Raw genomic sequence first — 15,497 nt, forward strand, 5'->3', positions numbered from 1 at the left:
TAATGATAGAACTGTGAGAGGGGTAATGATATATATTGACTGTGAGAGGGGTAATGATAGATATTAACTATACTGTGAGAGGGGTAATGATAGATATTAACTGTGAGAGGGGTAATGATAGATATTAACTGTGAGAGGGGTAATTATAGATATTTACTGTGAGAGGGGTAATCTTATACATGCATCTCATTTTAAAAAAAAATCCCGCATTGGCTCGGAAAGATTTGTATTTCGATTCACAGGTCTAAGATATATTAAAACAAGAACGCATTTATTCATCAAAATATTTTATTTAAACTGTTCTTTTGTTGTTATCAATTATCAAAAATAAATAATAGCTTTAAACAATTCGTGAACTTATACACTGACATAGAGTTAACAGCACCTCTTACTTAGGGACCAGGGACTAACGACACCAGTACTTAGTATCTCAAACCTTGTTTGATTTGTGTAGAAAGAGAAGGTAAAGAAGGATTTCTTTTATACTAAAATGACAGTTTCCAAACATTTAATGTAGATAGAAATGATAATTATCGTATTCTTTTACATGTTGGATTTATATCTGTCCTCTATCTGTCCTCTATCTGTCCTCTATCTGTCATCTATCTGTCCTCTATCTGTCATCTATCTGTCATCTATCTGACAGAATTGAGGGTGGACTTTTGTAATCTCAAAGTTATACAGTACTTATCTTACATGTATGTGATTCATGCAATATTTTGCAATACCAAGGGTGAATCACTCCCCATGATGTCATATTACAAGGGTGAATCACTCCCCACAATGTCATATTACAAGGGTGAATCACTCTCCACGATTTCATATTACAAGGGTGAATCACTCTCTATGTCATATCACAAGGGTGAATCACTCTCCATGTCATATCACAAGGGTGAATCACTCTCTATGTCATATCACAAGGGTGAATCACTCTCCATGTCATATCACAAGGGTGAATCACTCTCTATGTCATATCACAAGGGTGAATCACTCTCCACGATGTCATATTACAAGTGTGTATCACTCTCCACAATGACATATTACAAGGGTGAATCACTCCCCACAATGTCATATCACAAGGGTGAATCACTCCCCACAATGTCATATTACAAGGGTGAATCACTCTCCACAATATCATATTACAAGGGTGAATCACTCTCCACAATGTCATATTACAAGGGTGAATCACTCCCCACAATGTCATATTACAAGGGTGAATCACTCCCCACAATGTCATATTACAAGGGTGAATCACTCTCCACAATGTCATATTACAAGGGTGAATCACTCCCCACAATGTCATATTACAAGGGTGAATCACTCTCCATGTCATATCACAAGGGGTGAATCACTCTGCACAATGTCATATTACAAGGGTGAATCACTCTCTATGTCATATTACAAGGGTGAATCACTCTCCATGTCATATTACAAGGGTGAATCACTCCCCAGTCTCCATGATGTCATATTACAAGGGTGAATCACTCTCCACGATGTCATATTACAAGGGTGAATCACTCTGGACAATTTCATATTACAAGGGTGAATCACTCCCCACAATGTCATATTACAAGGGTGAATCACTCTCTATGTCATATCACAAGGGTGAATCACTCTCCACGATGTCATATTACAAGGGTGAATCACTCTCCATGTCATATCACAAGGGTGAATCACTCTCCATGTCATATCACAAGGGTGAATCACTCTCCATGTCATATTACAAGGGTGAATCACTCTCCATGATGTCATATTACAAGGGTGAATCACTCCCCATGATGTCATATTACAAGGGTGAATCACTCTCCACAATGTCATATCACAAGGGTGAATCACTCCCCATGATGTCATATCACAAGGGTGAATCACTCTCCATGTCATATTACAAGGGTGAATCACTCCCCACAATGTCATATTACTGATGTATACACCGCATGTATTTTGTAAAATCTTATTGACCGAAATGCCAAAGAAATCCAATGAGTTAAATATTTCCGATTGGTCAGATATTTTTCCTGACAAATACCTCTAAGTGAAGATGGACCTGGAAGGTCATTCCTGGTGTGCAGAGAGCGACAGCGAATTTCACTCTGGAGTATCGAGGGTCATCGTGTCAGGAGAAATACCTGACCAATCATTGATTTGCTGCTCTTTGTATCCCTACTCCGAGACAGGACCAAACAGGTTTCCCTGCCGAGTATCGAGGACGAAGAATTAAAATCCAGAGTAAATACTGAAGTACTGATCAGAATAACGCCCTGTCGTGAGATTGATAAAGATGAAGGGTTTCCCCCATTAAACACTGGTACTACAATGTATATATAATTGATAATAATTAGGGTCATACTACAATACGTGGTTTATAATACAAATACTGTCATTTTTATGTACGTCTATAAAACAAACTGAGAACGTTATATTGTTTGTGCTATTTTTTTTTATACTTTTCCAAGTGTCGGAAGATTTTTTTTAAAAGTGGAAATTATGAAATGAATAAGAATTGGTTAATTGTTATAATTTTCTATTGTTCTAACGATCTCCTCCGAGTCTAACCATTTCTCTAACAATGCCATGCAAATAAAAAGGGGCGATAACTCCCAATAAATGTTGGTTTCATTTTTTTGATAAAATGCCTCTAAGCAGGATAAAAGCACAACGAAAGATTTCTATACTGTATTAGTAATTCTATATCCTGCTTAAGAAGAGGACCTCTATCGTGTGTAGAATCAGAATAGTAACAACAAAATAGGTTTTAATCGACAAAACTGCATATTTCTGGTAAAAACTTAATATCATCTGGTTCTCAAAATATTCCAAAGAATAGGAATAAGTCAAGCCTTCTTCAAACCTAATTTACTTACCCTAGGTATTATATAAAACGGTAGAAAAGAAGTCAACCAAACATATAATTACAAAAAAAAAATAATTTGGCGCGACCTAATTATTTCTAACATTATAACCCGGTCACGATACAATGTTCTACCCTACCGTAAGTAATGTAACTATGTACCTTAGTATATGTTTATATATACATGTATATTGGGGTATCGTGACCTTTATTATATCGAGGTCGTCCTGACCTTTGTATGTGTTAACAATTGTTCACGTGATTCCACGTTCTCATCTTAATAACAGACCGATACATGTACCCTAACATCACTGATGTACTACAGTTTCGGGACATCAAACAAACAATGAATGGGGTAGGTCAATTTTCGGTTGTGCATTAAATGGTGATGTAAAATGTTTGTACATGTATCATGCGGCATGCAAACCGACAAACATCTCTCTTGCTTCGACATACAATGATGCGAGTTTCTGGCGGATTCTTACTTATAATAAAACCTCTCAGCCAGTGAACTACATCGTTATATAACGGATGTGGCCGAGTTAGATGTATGTAAGAAAACATGCCTCTCAGCCAATGAACTACATCGTTATATGACGGATGGGGCCGAGTTAGATGTATATAATAAAACATATTTAATTGGATACTAACGAAGTCAACGTATCAGATTTAAATAACTGAACGTTTCTAACAAGGTGCTTAAATATTTACAAGAATTTATGTCAACATATCGCTGTAAGACCCCATTCCGAAACCTCATTCATTATAATATACGATAATATCAAATATACATATGTACAAGTTGGGAACATCATTGGTTTTCATAAATCTGGGCGTCCACAGTTACTTCACTGTATGTCACTTTCGTCTCTTCCTTCTTAGACACTGACATTTTCGGCTTGGTCGGCGTCTTGTCAGTAAATTCCACCTCTATATAGTTTAACTGTTGTCCTACTCCTTGCTGTAAATAAAAAATAAAATATTGTTTATCTATGTTAGATTGTTTCATACAAAAATTCATACGAAAGTTGAAGATAAATAAAGAAAACAAGTAAAAAGTATTTAGCATTCACCTGTTAATTATTCTATTTAGCATTCACATGTTAATTATTCGTACAGTTTAGAGATTCAAATATAAAGAACAAAATCGCTTTTGATTGTAGCCATTGTAAAATACCATTATTGTATCATTTAGTGTGCACAATATGTAATGACGTACTGAGTCACATCACAAAAACATTAGTTTAATTAAAATTTAACGGTAATTACGTGATTAAAATATGGTTGTTCTATCTTTGTATCGTGAGGTGCCGTTAACCACAACACAATTGCATTATGTACAACAGAATACAATATATATCTGAAACCGCTTTATTTTCTATATCTATTTTAGAGACACTGTTATTACCAATAGCTTAAATTTAATAATTACGTTACGATAATTTGATGCGATTTGTAATTTTCTGTGACATACAATATGTAAAAACATGCAGGTACAGTGTATCACGGGAAGTGCAAATATAAGAATAAACATAGAATGGGAAAATAGTACGGGACTCAAGTTATACTGGGTATACAGGACTCTAGTTATACCGGGTATACAGGACTCAAGTTATAGCGGGTATACAGGACTCAATTTATACCGGGTATACAGGACTCAAGTTATAGCGGATATACAGGACTCAAGTTATACCGGGTATACAGTACTCAAGTTATAGCGGGTATACAGGACTCAAGTTATAGCGGGTATACAGGACTCAAGTTATAGCGGGTATACAGGTCTCTAGTTATACTGGGTATACAGGTCTCTAGTTATACTGGGTATACAGGACTCAAGTTATACTGGGTATACAGGACTCAAGTTATACTGGGTATACAGGACTCAAGTTATACTGGGTATACAGGACTCAAGTTATAGCGGGTATACAGGACTCAAGTTATACTGGGTATACAGGAGTCAAGTTATACCGGGTATACATGACTCAAGTTATACTGGGTATACAGGACTCAAGTTATACTGGGTATACAGGACTCAAGTTATACCGGGTATACAGGACTCAAGTTATACTGGGTATACAGGACTCAAGTTATACCGGGTATACAGGACTCAAGTTATACTGGGTATACAGGACTCAAGTTATACTGGGTATACAGGACACAAGTTATACTGGGTATACAGGACTCAAGTTATACCGGGTATACAGGACTCAAGTTATACCGGGTATACAGGACTCAAGTTATACCGGGTATACAGGTCTCAAGTTATACTGGGTATACAGGACTCAAGTTATACTGGGTATACAGGACTCAAGTTATACCGGGTATACAGGACTCAAGTTATACTGGGTATACAGGACTCAAGTTATACCGGGTATACAGGACTCAAGTTATACCGGGTATACAGGACTCAAGTTACAGCGGGTATACAGGACTCAAGTTATAGCGGGTATACAGGTCTCTAGTTATACTGGGTATACAGGTCTCTAGTTATACTGGGTATACAGGACTCAAGTTATACTGGGTATACAGGACTCAAGTTATACTGGGTATACAGGACTCAAGTTATACTGGGTATACAGGACTCAAGTTATAGCGGGTATACAGGACTCAAGTTATACCGGGTATACAGGACTCAAGTTATACTGGGTATACAGGACTCAAGTTATACTGGGTATACAGGACTCAAGTTATACTGGGTATACAGGACTCAAGTTATACCGGGTATACAGGACTCAAGTTATACCGGGTATACAGGACTCAGGCTATACCGGGTATACAGGTCTCAAGTTATACCGGGTATACAGGACTCAAGTTATACTGGGTATACAGGACTCAAGTTATACCGGGTATACAGGACAAGTTATACCGGGTATACAGGACTCAAGTTATACTGGGTATACAGGACTCAAGTTATACCGGGTATACAGGACTCAAGTTATACCGGGTATACAGGACTCAGGCTATACCGGGTATACAGGTCTCAAGTTATACCGGGTATACAGGACTCAAGTTATACTGGGTATACAGGACTCAAGTTATACCGGGTATACAGGACAAGTTATACCGGGTATACAGGACTCAAGTTATACTGGGTATACAGGACTCAAGTTATACCGGGTATACAGGACTCAAGTTATACCGGGTATACAGGACTCAAGTTACAGCGGGTATACAGGACTCAAGTTATAGCGGGTATACAGGACTCAAGTTATACCGGGTATACAGGACTCAAGTTACAGCGGGTATACAGGACTCAAGTTATACCGGGTATACAGGACTCAAGTTATACTGGGTATACAAGACTCAAGTTATACCTGGTATACAGAACTCAAGTTATACCGGGTATACAGGACTCAAGTTATACCGGGTATACAGGACTCAAGTTATACTGGGTATACAGGACTCAAGTTATACTGGGTATACAGGACTCAAGTTATACTGGGTATACAGGACTCAAGTTATACTGGGTATACAGGTCTCAAGTTATACTGGGTATACAGGACTCAAGTTATACCGGGTATACAGGTCTCAAGTTATACCGGGTATACAGGACTCAAGTTATACCGGGTATACAGGACTCAAGTTATACCGGGTATACAGGACTCAAGTTATACTGGGTATACAGGACTCAAGTTATACTGGGTATACAGGTCTCAAGTTATACCGGGTATACAGGACTCAAGTTACAGCGGGTATACGGACTCAAGTTATACTGGGTATACAGGACTCAAGTTACAGCGGGTATACAGGACTCAAGTTATACTGGGTATACAGGTCTCAAGTTATACTGGGTATACAGGACTCAAGTTATACCGGGTATACAGGACTCAAGTTATACTGGGTATACAGGACTCAAGTTATACCGGGTATACAGGACTCAAGTTATACCGGGTATACAGGACTCAAGTTATACCGGGTATACAGGACTCAAGTTATACCGGGTATACAGGACTCAAGTTATACCGGGTATACAGGACTCAAGTTATACCGGGTATACAGGACTCAAGTTATACCGGGTATACAGGACTCAAGTTATACCGGGTATACAGGACTCAAGTTATACCGGGTATACAGGACTCAAGTTATACCGGGTATACAGTACTCAAGTTATACTAGGTATACAGGACTCAAGTTATACCGGGTATACAGGACTCAAGTTATACCGGGTATACAGTATTCAAGTTATACTAGGTATACAGGACTCAAGTTATAGCGGGTATACAGGACTCAAGTTATACTGGGTATACAGGTCTCAAGTTATACCGGGTATACAGGACTCAAGTTATAGCGGGTATACAGGACTCAAATTATACTGGGTATACAGGACTCAAGTTATACTGGGTATACAGGACTCAAATTATACCGGGTATACAGGACCCAAGTTACAGCGGGTATACAGGACTCAAGTTATACTGGGTATACAGGACTCAAGTTATACCGGGTAAACATAACTCAAGTAATACCGGGTATACAGGACTCAAGTTATACCGGGTATACAGGACTCAAGTTATACCGGGTATACAGGACTCAAGTTACAGCGGGTATACAGGACTCAAGTTATACTGGGTATACAGGACTCAAGTTATACTGGGTATACAGGACTCAAGTTATACTGGGTATACAGGACTCAAGTTATACCGGGTATACAGGACTCAAGTTATACCAGGTATACAGGTCTCAAGTTATACTGGATATACAGGACTCAAGTTATACTGGGTATACAGGACTCAAGTTATACCAGGTATACAGGACTCAAGTTATACTGGGTATACAGATCTCAAGTTATACTGGATATACAGAACTCAAGTTATACTGGGTATACAGGACTCAAGTTATACTGGGTATACAGAACTCAAGTTATACCTGGTATACAGGACTCAAGTTATACCGTGTATACAGGACTCAAGTTATACCGGGTATACAGGACTCAAGTTATACCAGGTATACAGAACTCAAGTTATACTGGGTATACAGGACTCAAGTTATACCGGGTATACAGGACTCAAGTTATACTGGGTATACAGAACTCAAGTTATACCTGGTATACAGGACTCAAGTTATACTGGGTATACAGGACTCAAGTTATACCGGGTATACAGGACTCAAGTTATACTGGGTATACAGGACTCAAGTTATACCGGGTATACAGGACTCAAGTTATAGCGGGTATACAGGACTCAAGTTATACCGGGTATACAGGACTCAAGTTATACCGGGTATACAGGACTCAAGTTATACCGGGTATACAGGACTCAAGTTATACTGGGTATACAGGACTCAAGTTATACCGGGTATACAGGACTCAAGTTATACCGGGTATACAGGACTCAAGTTACAGCGGGTATACAGGACTCAAGTTATAGCGGGTATACAGGACTCAAGTTATACCGGGTATACAGGACTCAAGTTACAGCGGGTATACAGGACTCAAGTTATACCGGGTATACAGGACTCAAGTTATACTGGGTATACAAGACTCAAGTTATACCTGGTATACAGAACTCAAGTTATACCGGGTATACAGGACTCAAGTTATACCGGGTATACAGGACTCAAGTTATACTGGGTATACAGGACTCAAGTTATACTGGGTATACAGGACTCAAGTTATACTGGGTATACAGGACTCAAGTTATACTGGGTATACAGGTCTCAAGTTATACTGGGTATACAGGACTCAAGTTATACCGGGTATACAGGTCTCAAGTTATACCGGGTATACAGGACTCAAGTTATACCGGGTATACAGGACTCAAGTTATACCGGGTATACAGGACTCAAGTTATACTGGGTATACAGGACTCAAGTTATACTGGGTATACAGGTCTCAAGTTATACCGGGTATACAGGACTCAAGTTACAGCGGGTATACGGACTCAAGTTATACTGGGTATACAGGACTCAAGTTACAGCGGGTATACAGGACTCAAGTTATACTGGGTATACAGGTCTCAAGTTATACTGGGTATACAGGACTCAAGTTATACCGGGTATACAGGACTCAAGTTATACTGGGTATACAGGACTCAAGTTATACCGGGTATACAGGACTCAAGTTATACCGGGTATACAGGACTCAAGTTATACCGGGTATACAGGACTCAAGTTATACCGGGTATACAGGACTCAAGTTATACCGGGTATACAGGACTCAAGTTATACCGGGTATACAGGACTCAAGTTATACCGGGTATACAGGACTCAAGTTATACCGGGTATACAGGACTCAAGTTATACCGGGTATACAGGACTCAAGTTATACCGGGTATACAGTACTCAAGTTATACCAGGTATACAGGACTCAAGTTATACCGGGTATACAGGACTCAAGTTATACCGGGTATACAGTATTCAAGTTATACTAGGTATACAGGACTCAAGTTATAGCGGGTATACAGGACTCAAGTTATACTGGGTATACAGGTCTCAAGTTATACCGGGTATACAGGACTCAAGTTATAGCGGGTATACAGGACTCAAATTATACCGGGTATACAGGACTCAAGTTATACTGGGTATACAGGACTCAAATTATACCGGGTATACAGGACCCAAGTTACAGCGGGTATACAGGACTCAAGTTATACTGGGTATACAGGACTCAAGTTATACCGGGTAAACATAACTCAAGTAATACCGGGTATACAGGACTCAAGTTATACCGGGTATACAGGACTCAAGTTATACCGGGTATACAGGACTCAAGTTACAGCGGGTATACAGGACTCAAGTTATACTGGGTATACAGGACTCAAGTTATACTGGGTATACAGGACTCAAGTTATACTGGGTATACAGGACTCAAGTTATACCGGGTATACAGGACTCAAGTTATACCAGGTATACAGGTCTCAAGTTATACTGGATATACAGGACTCAAGTTATACTGGGTATACAGGACTCAAGTTATACCAGGTATACAGGACTCAAGTTATACTGGGTATACAGATCTCAAGTTATACTGGATATACAGAACTCAAGTTATACTGGGTATACAGGACTCAAGTTATACTGGGTATACAGAACTCAAGTTATACCTGGTATACAGGACTCAAGTTATACCGTGTATACAGGACTCAAGTTATACCGGGTATACAGGACTCAAGTTATACCAGGTATACAGAACTCAAGTTATACTGGGTATACAGGACTCAAGTTATACCGGGTATACAGGACTCAAGTTATACTGGGTATACAGAACTCAAGTTATACCTGGTATACAGGACTCAAGTTATACTGGGTATACAGGACTCAAGTTATACCGGGTATACAGGACTCAAGTTATACTGGGTATACAGGACTCAAGTTATACCGGGTATACAGGACTCAAGTTATAGCGGGTATACAGGACTCAAGTTATACCGGGTATACAGGACTCAAGTTATACCGGGTATACAGGACTCAAGTTATACCGGGTATACAGGACTCAAGTTATACTGGGTATACAGGACTCAAGTTATACCGGGTATACAGGACTCAAGTTATACTGGGTATACAGGACTCAAGTTATACTGGGTATACAGGACTCAAGTTATACTGGGTACACAGGTCTCAAGTTATACTGGGTATACAGGACTCAAGTTATACTGGGTATACAGGACTCAAGTTATACTGGGTATACAGGACTCAAGTTATACCGGGTATACAGGACTCAAGTTATACCGGGTATACAGGACTCAAGTTATACCGGGTATACAGGACTCAAGTTATACTGGGTATACAGGACTCAAGTTATACCGGGTATACAGGACTCAAGTTATACCGGGTATACAGGTCTCAAGTTATACCGGGTATACAGGACTCAAGTTATCCTGGGTATAAAAAACGACTTTTTATTCGATGACATGTATGATATTTGCTACAGCCAATGACGTAGTGTATGGTATTGACTACAGCCAATGACGTAGTGTATGGTATTGACTACAGCCAATGACGTGGTGTATGGTATTGACTACAGCCAATGACGTAGTGTATGGTATTGACTACAGCCAATGACGTGGTGTATGGTATTGACTACAGCCAATGACGTGGTGTATGGTATTGACTACAGCCAATGACGTACATATACGATAGATATTGGTATACTATTGTTAAAACTACATTCTGTTTAAAATCGATTTCGTAGCGTTATGATATGCAAGTCTACCATGAGGCTTGCTTTATGACCTTTTTTTCATTTCTGTTTGCAATATTGATAAAAAATATATACATGTATAAAGTGGGCAATTCATGCGAAAGTCTCAAGCTAAACTACTAGGTTGTGAATTATGTAAACCGACATTTCTGCATTAACTTTAACTTACTGTCCATGATTAAGTAACAAAAATTGAGAGTGTTTTAATTGTGTAAATAACACGGCGAGGAAAACTATTTCTTTCAAAAAAAAAACGTGTTACCATTTCTTCAGAATTTCATCGCATTCTTTTTAAACGTTGTTGCGGTAGGAGTAGATATTTGATGTTAAATCTTGCAGGAATGTCGCTTTAACATAGAGGTCAGAGGGTTACTTTGTGCAATACCAACACCTCTATTTATTCAAAACCATTTAACCTTTCTTGACCTTTGTTCTGATTGGTCAGCTGGTATCTCAATCTGGTCATAATTCCTCGGTTTCTTTTCCACTGAAAGGATAAAGATATAAGTTTGATAAAGTTGTAAACATACCGGAGGAAACAAGGGTCAAACTATGGACGTATATGTATATAATAATTGACGATGTAGTACAGTTTCAACAGCCGAATAGAACATATTCAAGGAATAAGGAATTCAATACATTTGAAATATATTTTTCAACTTCCAAAATGTTGAGCGCTAACCAGGAGTGGCAACTACTATTTGACTCTGGTATGTCTCGGCCAGGGGAACAGAACGCAAGCCTTTGTCACAGAGACAAATGCTCATCTAAGGGTCGAAAATTGAGGCATTGTCAAAGGAGTTAGACAGTTGGAGGTGAAAAAAGACGTATAGAAACTAGAGAAAAGATATGCACTGTAAGTTCCCAAATCAAGTCGCTTCTTGCGACTTCGGGGATAGGGGAGAGCACCCTACCAGGGACGTGATAGAAATGTTATATAACAGCACTACAGTGATAACAGCCTTATATTATGTAGGCTTTTACGTATCGGAAACTAACTATGGAATGTTAATATTCTTCTCTTTCAATGCAAATTCATTTCATCATTTATCAGTAAATAACACATTTTTAAAATTTATTAACAATAATATACTTCAAATTAGATTTAAAAGGATCTCTTTAAAAATAATAAAACAAGGAAATTAGTGAAATTATATCCGCCGCTTTCTGACATTATTACTGTAGGTAATCATTTCTTAGGATAGGTGTAAACTTGTCATTAGGATAGGTGTAAACTTGTCATTAGGATAGGTGTAAACTTGTCATTAGGATAGGTGTAAACTTGTCATTAGGATAGGTGTAAACTTGTCATTAGGACAGGTGTAAACTTGTCATTAGGACAGGTGTAAACTTGTCATTAGGATAGGTGTAAACTTGTCATTAGGATAGGTGTAAACTTGTCATTAGGATAGGTGTAAACTTGTAATTAGGATAGGTGTAAACTTGTAATTAGGATAGGTGTAAACTTGTCATTAGGACAGGTGTAAACTTGTCATTAGGATAGGTGTAAACTTGTCATTAGGATAGGTGTAAACTTGTCATTAGGATAGGTGTAAACTTGTCATTAGGATAGGTGTAAACTTGTCATTAGGATAGTTGTAAACTTGTCATTAGGATAGGTGTAAACTTGTCATTAGGATAGGTGTAAACTTGTCATTAGGATAGGTGTAAACTTGTCATTAGGATAGGTGTAAACTTGTCATTAGGATAGGTGTAAACTTGTCATTATAACTCGACGGAATGACAAATTCTGTTGAGTCACAATATATTGCTTGAAACTCGAAGAAAAAGTAAGGCGTTATACAGAAGTTAAATGCTTTACTGAACATGTATTAACAGATAAACTGAATTGATTTTTGTAAGCCTTCTCTTATCATCTGTCAGTATTAAACCTTATCATGAATTTAGATGAGCCTTGATACACTCAATCCTGTTCCTAACTTTCAAATTTAAGAAAATAAATTGGAGAATTATTTTTTTCGGGAAAAAGCACACAATTCTTTTCTTATATCAAGGGATAATAACCCTGTTATTAAGTTTGATGATAATCAGATACATTTTTTTTGGCATAAGATACAATCGAGCCTGGCCCAGCTCTTAAGGCATTTAACCTTTTTATAACAGACAGACGGACGGACTGAGGGTAAACCTGTATCCCCCCTCCCCCATTTTTAAAATGCAGGGGACTAATAACCAGCTATATCACTAGCAACCAATCATTTAATTTATTACTAGCTACATCTACGACAACCAATCATATTACCAGCTATATCACGGACAACCAATGGCATCAGCTACATCACCGACATCCAATCAAATTACCAGCTCTATCACGGACAGCCAATCAAATAACCAGCTGTATCACTGACAACCAATCAAATTTTAGATACGTCAGTATGATCTTACCTTCCCAGTTCGGACCTGTCGATGCTTTGTCGAGATCAACATCGTCATAATTGTGTTGTTTAGTCACTACAAAATACAAGCAACAATATTGAACAACAGGAAATGACGTGATAGTGCAATATGTGTCTCAATCTCGACCAAATAACCACAATGAAGGTGTTTTCCATACGTTTTAATCTGAGCTATTTTCGAGGATAGATTATCGTGAAAACTTTTAACAGGAATTAGTCTATGCAAATAACGAATCAGAAAGCTCGGTATTGTTTCAAATAATTTTGAATGAATGAAATCTTCCCAAAAAACATGCCGAAAATATCTTAAACAGAATATTCAAAAAGTTCACCAATATAGTACAGGCGTGTGACACCATGCTACCACTGGCCACACTCATAGATCATCCAATATCCTCAATAGAACTTTCTTCCTGTTCAACATATATCATATATTAAATGCACCCTTCCTTGTTAGCCGTTAACATACATTTTAAGCTTACACCAGAGTATACTTCCGCATTCTATACCAAATTATATAGGTCATGAACATATAAATTTATTTTGATATTAATGTATAAAGATTTTAAATATCTTATCAAAGCACTCAAAGCAAATAATTTATATCTTTACATGGTATTACCATGCCAACGTCCCTCCGGCAACCGGGGTCATTAGAGGACGGATGTCTAGGGCACACAAATTGATAGGGTCACACGAGGACGGGTGTCTAGGGAACACAGATATATAGGGTCATTAGAGGATGGGTGTCTAGGGAACACAAATATATAGGGTCATATGAGGACGGGTATCTAAGGAACACAAATATATAGGGTCATATGAGGACGGGTATCTAAGGAACACAAATATATAGGGTCATATGAGGACGGGTATCTAAGGAACACAAATATATAGGGTCATATGAGGATGGATATCTAGAAGACACAACCAGATTATATCATAATCAAACATCGATAGTCATATCAGGACGGATGTTTAGGGTGAAAACCAACAACCCACTGTCATACGAGGAGGGGTGTCTAAAGGGACACCAACAGCCGATGTCGTATGAGAGGATGGGTTTCTAGGGGAAACAAACTGATAGGATCATATGAGAAAAGTGTCAGAAGGGCACCCAACAGCCAGTGAAATATGAGGGCGGAATTATAGGGGGGGGGGGGGGGGGGGGGGGGGAGGCACCAACAGCAAGTGTCATATGAGGACGGTGTCTAGGGGACACTTACAACCCAGTGTCATACGAGAAGGAATGTCTGGGTGACACAAAGAGACAGTGTCATATATCCAGGGGGACACAAACAGACAGTGTCACAAGAGGACGTATTCGAAAGGGGATCAATAGCCAGTGTCATAGAGAAGGGTGTAAAGGGGGCACCAACAGTCAGTGTCATGTGAGGAAGGGTGATTGGGGGTGGGGCACCAACAGTCACTGTCATGTGAGGAAGGGTGATTGGGGGTGGGGCACCAACAGTCACTGTCGTGTGAGGAAGGGTGATTGGGAGTGGGGGTGGGGCACCAACAGTCACTGTCATGTGAGGAAGGGTGATTGGGGTTGGGGCACCAACAGCCAGTGTCATGTGAGGAAGGGTGATTGGGGGTGGGGCACCAACAGTCAGTGTCATGTGAGGAAGGGTGATTGGGGGTGGGGGTGGGGCACCAACAGTCACTGTCATGTGAGGAAGGGTGATTGGGGGTGGGGTGGGGCACCAACAGTCACTGTCGTGTGAGGAAGGGTGATTGGGAGTGGGGGTGGGGCACCAACAGTCACTGTCATGTGAGGAAGGGTGATTGGGGGTTGGGGTGGGGCACCAACAGTCACTGTCATGTGAGGAAGGGTGATTGGGGTTGGGGCACCAACAGTCAGTGTCATGTGAGGAAGGGTAATTGGGGGTGGGGCACCAACAGTCACTGTCATGTGAGGAAGGGTGATTGGGGGTTGGGGTGGGGCACCAACAGTCACTGTCATGTGAGGAAGGGTGATCGGGGGTTGGGGTGGGGCACCAACAGTCACTGTCATGTGAGGAAGGGTGATTGGGGGTGGGGGTGGGGCACCAACAGTCACTGTCATGTGAGGAAGGGTGATGGGGGGTTGGGGTGGGGC

The 15,497-nt window shown here is 39.5% G+C and overlaps 1 protein-coding gene across 3 annotated transcripts in view; it reads right to left on the bottom strand.

Moving 5' to 3' along the window:
* Positions 1-270: 270 nt before the first annotated feature.
* The window catches only part of LOC117341476, a 45,834-nt gene continuing 30,607 nt past the window's right edge, over positions 271-15,497 (bottom strand). For 2 of the 3 annotated variants that reach the window (XM_033903343.1, XM_033903342.1), the window contains exons 3-5: positions 13,389-13,454; positions 11,399-11,469; positions 271-3,809 (exon numbers count right to left, since the gene is read on the bottom strand). In XM_033903343.1, the coding sequence (XP_033759234.1) occupies positions 3,660-3,809; positions 11,399-11,469; positions 13,389-13,454 (287 nt within the window). In that variant the 3' untranslated portion in view covers positions 271-3,659. The remainder of the gene's footprint in view (positions 3,810-11,398; positions 11,470-13,388; positions 13,455-15,497) is intronic. The other variant, XM_033903344.1, reaches the window with a different exon arrangement.

Source organism: Pecten maximus, chromosome 13 (genome assembly GCF_902652985.1).
Source record: "Pecten maximus chromosome 13, xPecMax1.1, whole genome shotgun sequence".
Lineage (NCBI taxonomy): Eukaryota > Metazoa > Mollusca > Bivalvia > Pectinida > Pectinidae > Pecten > Pecten maximus.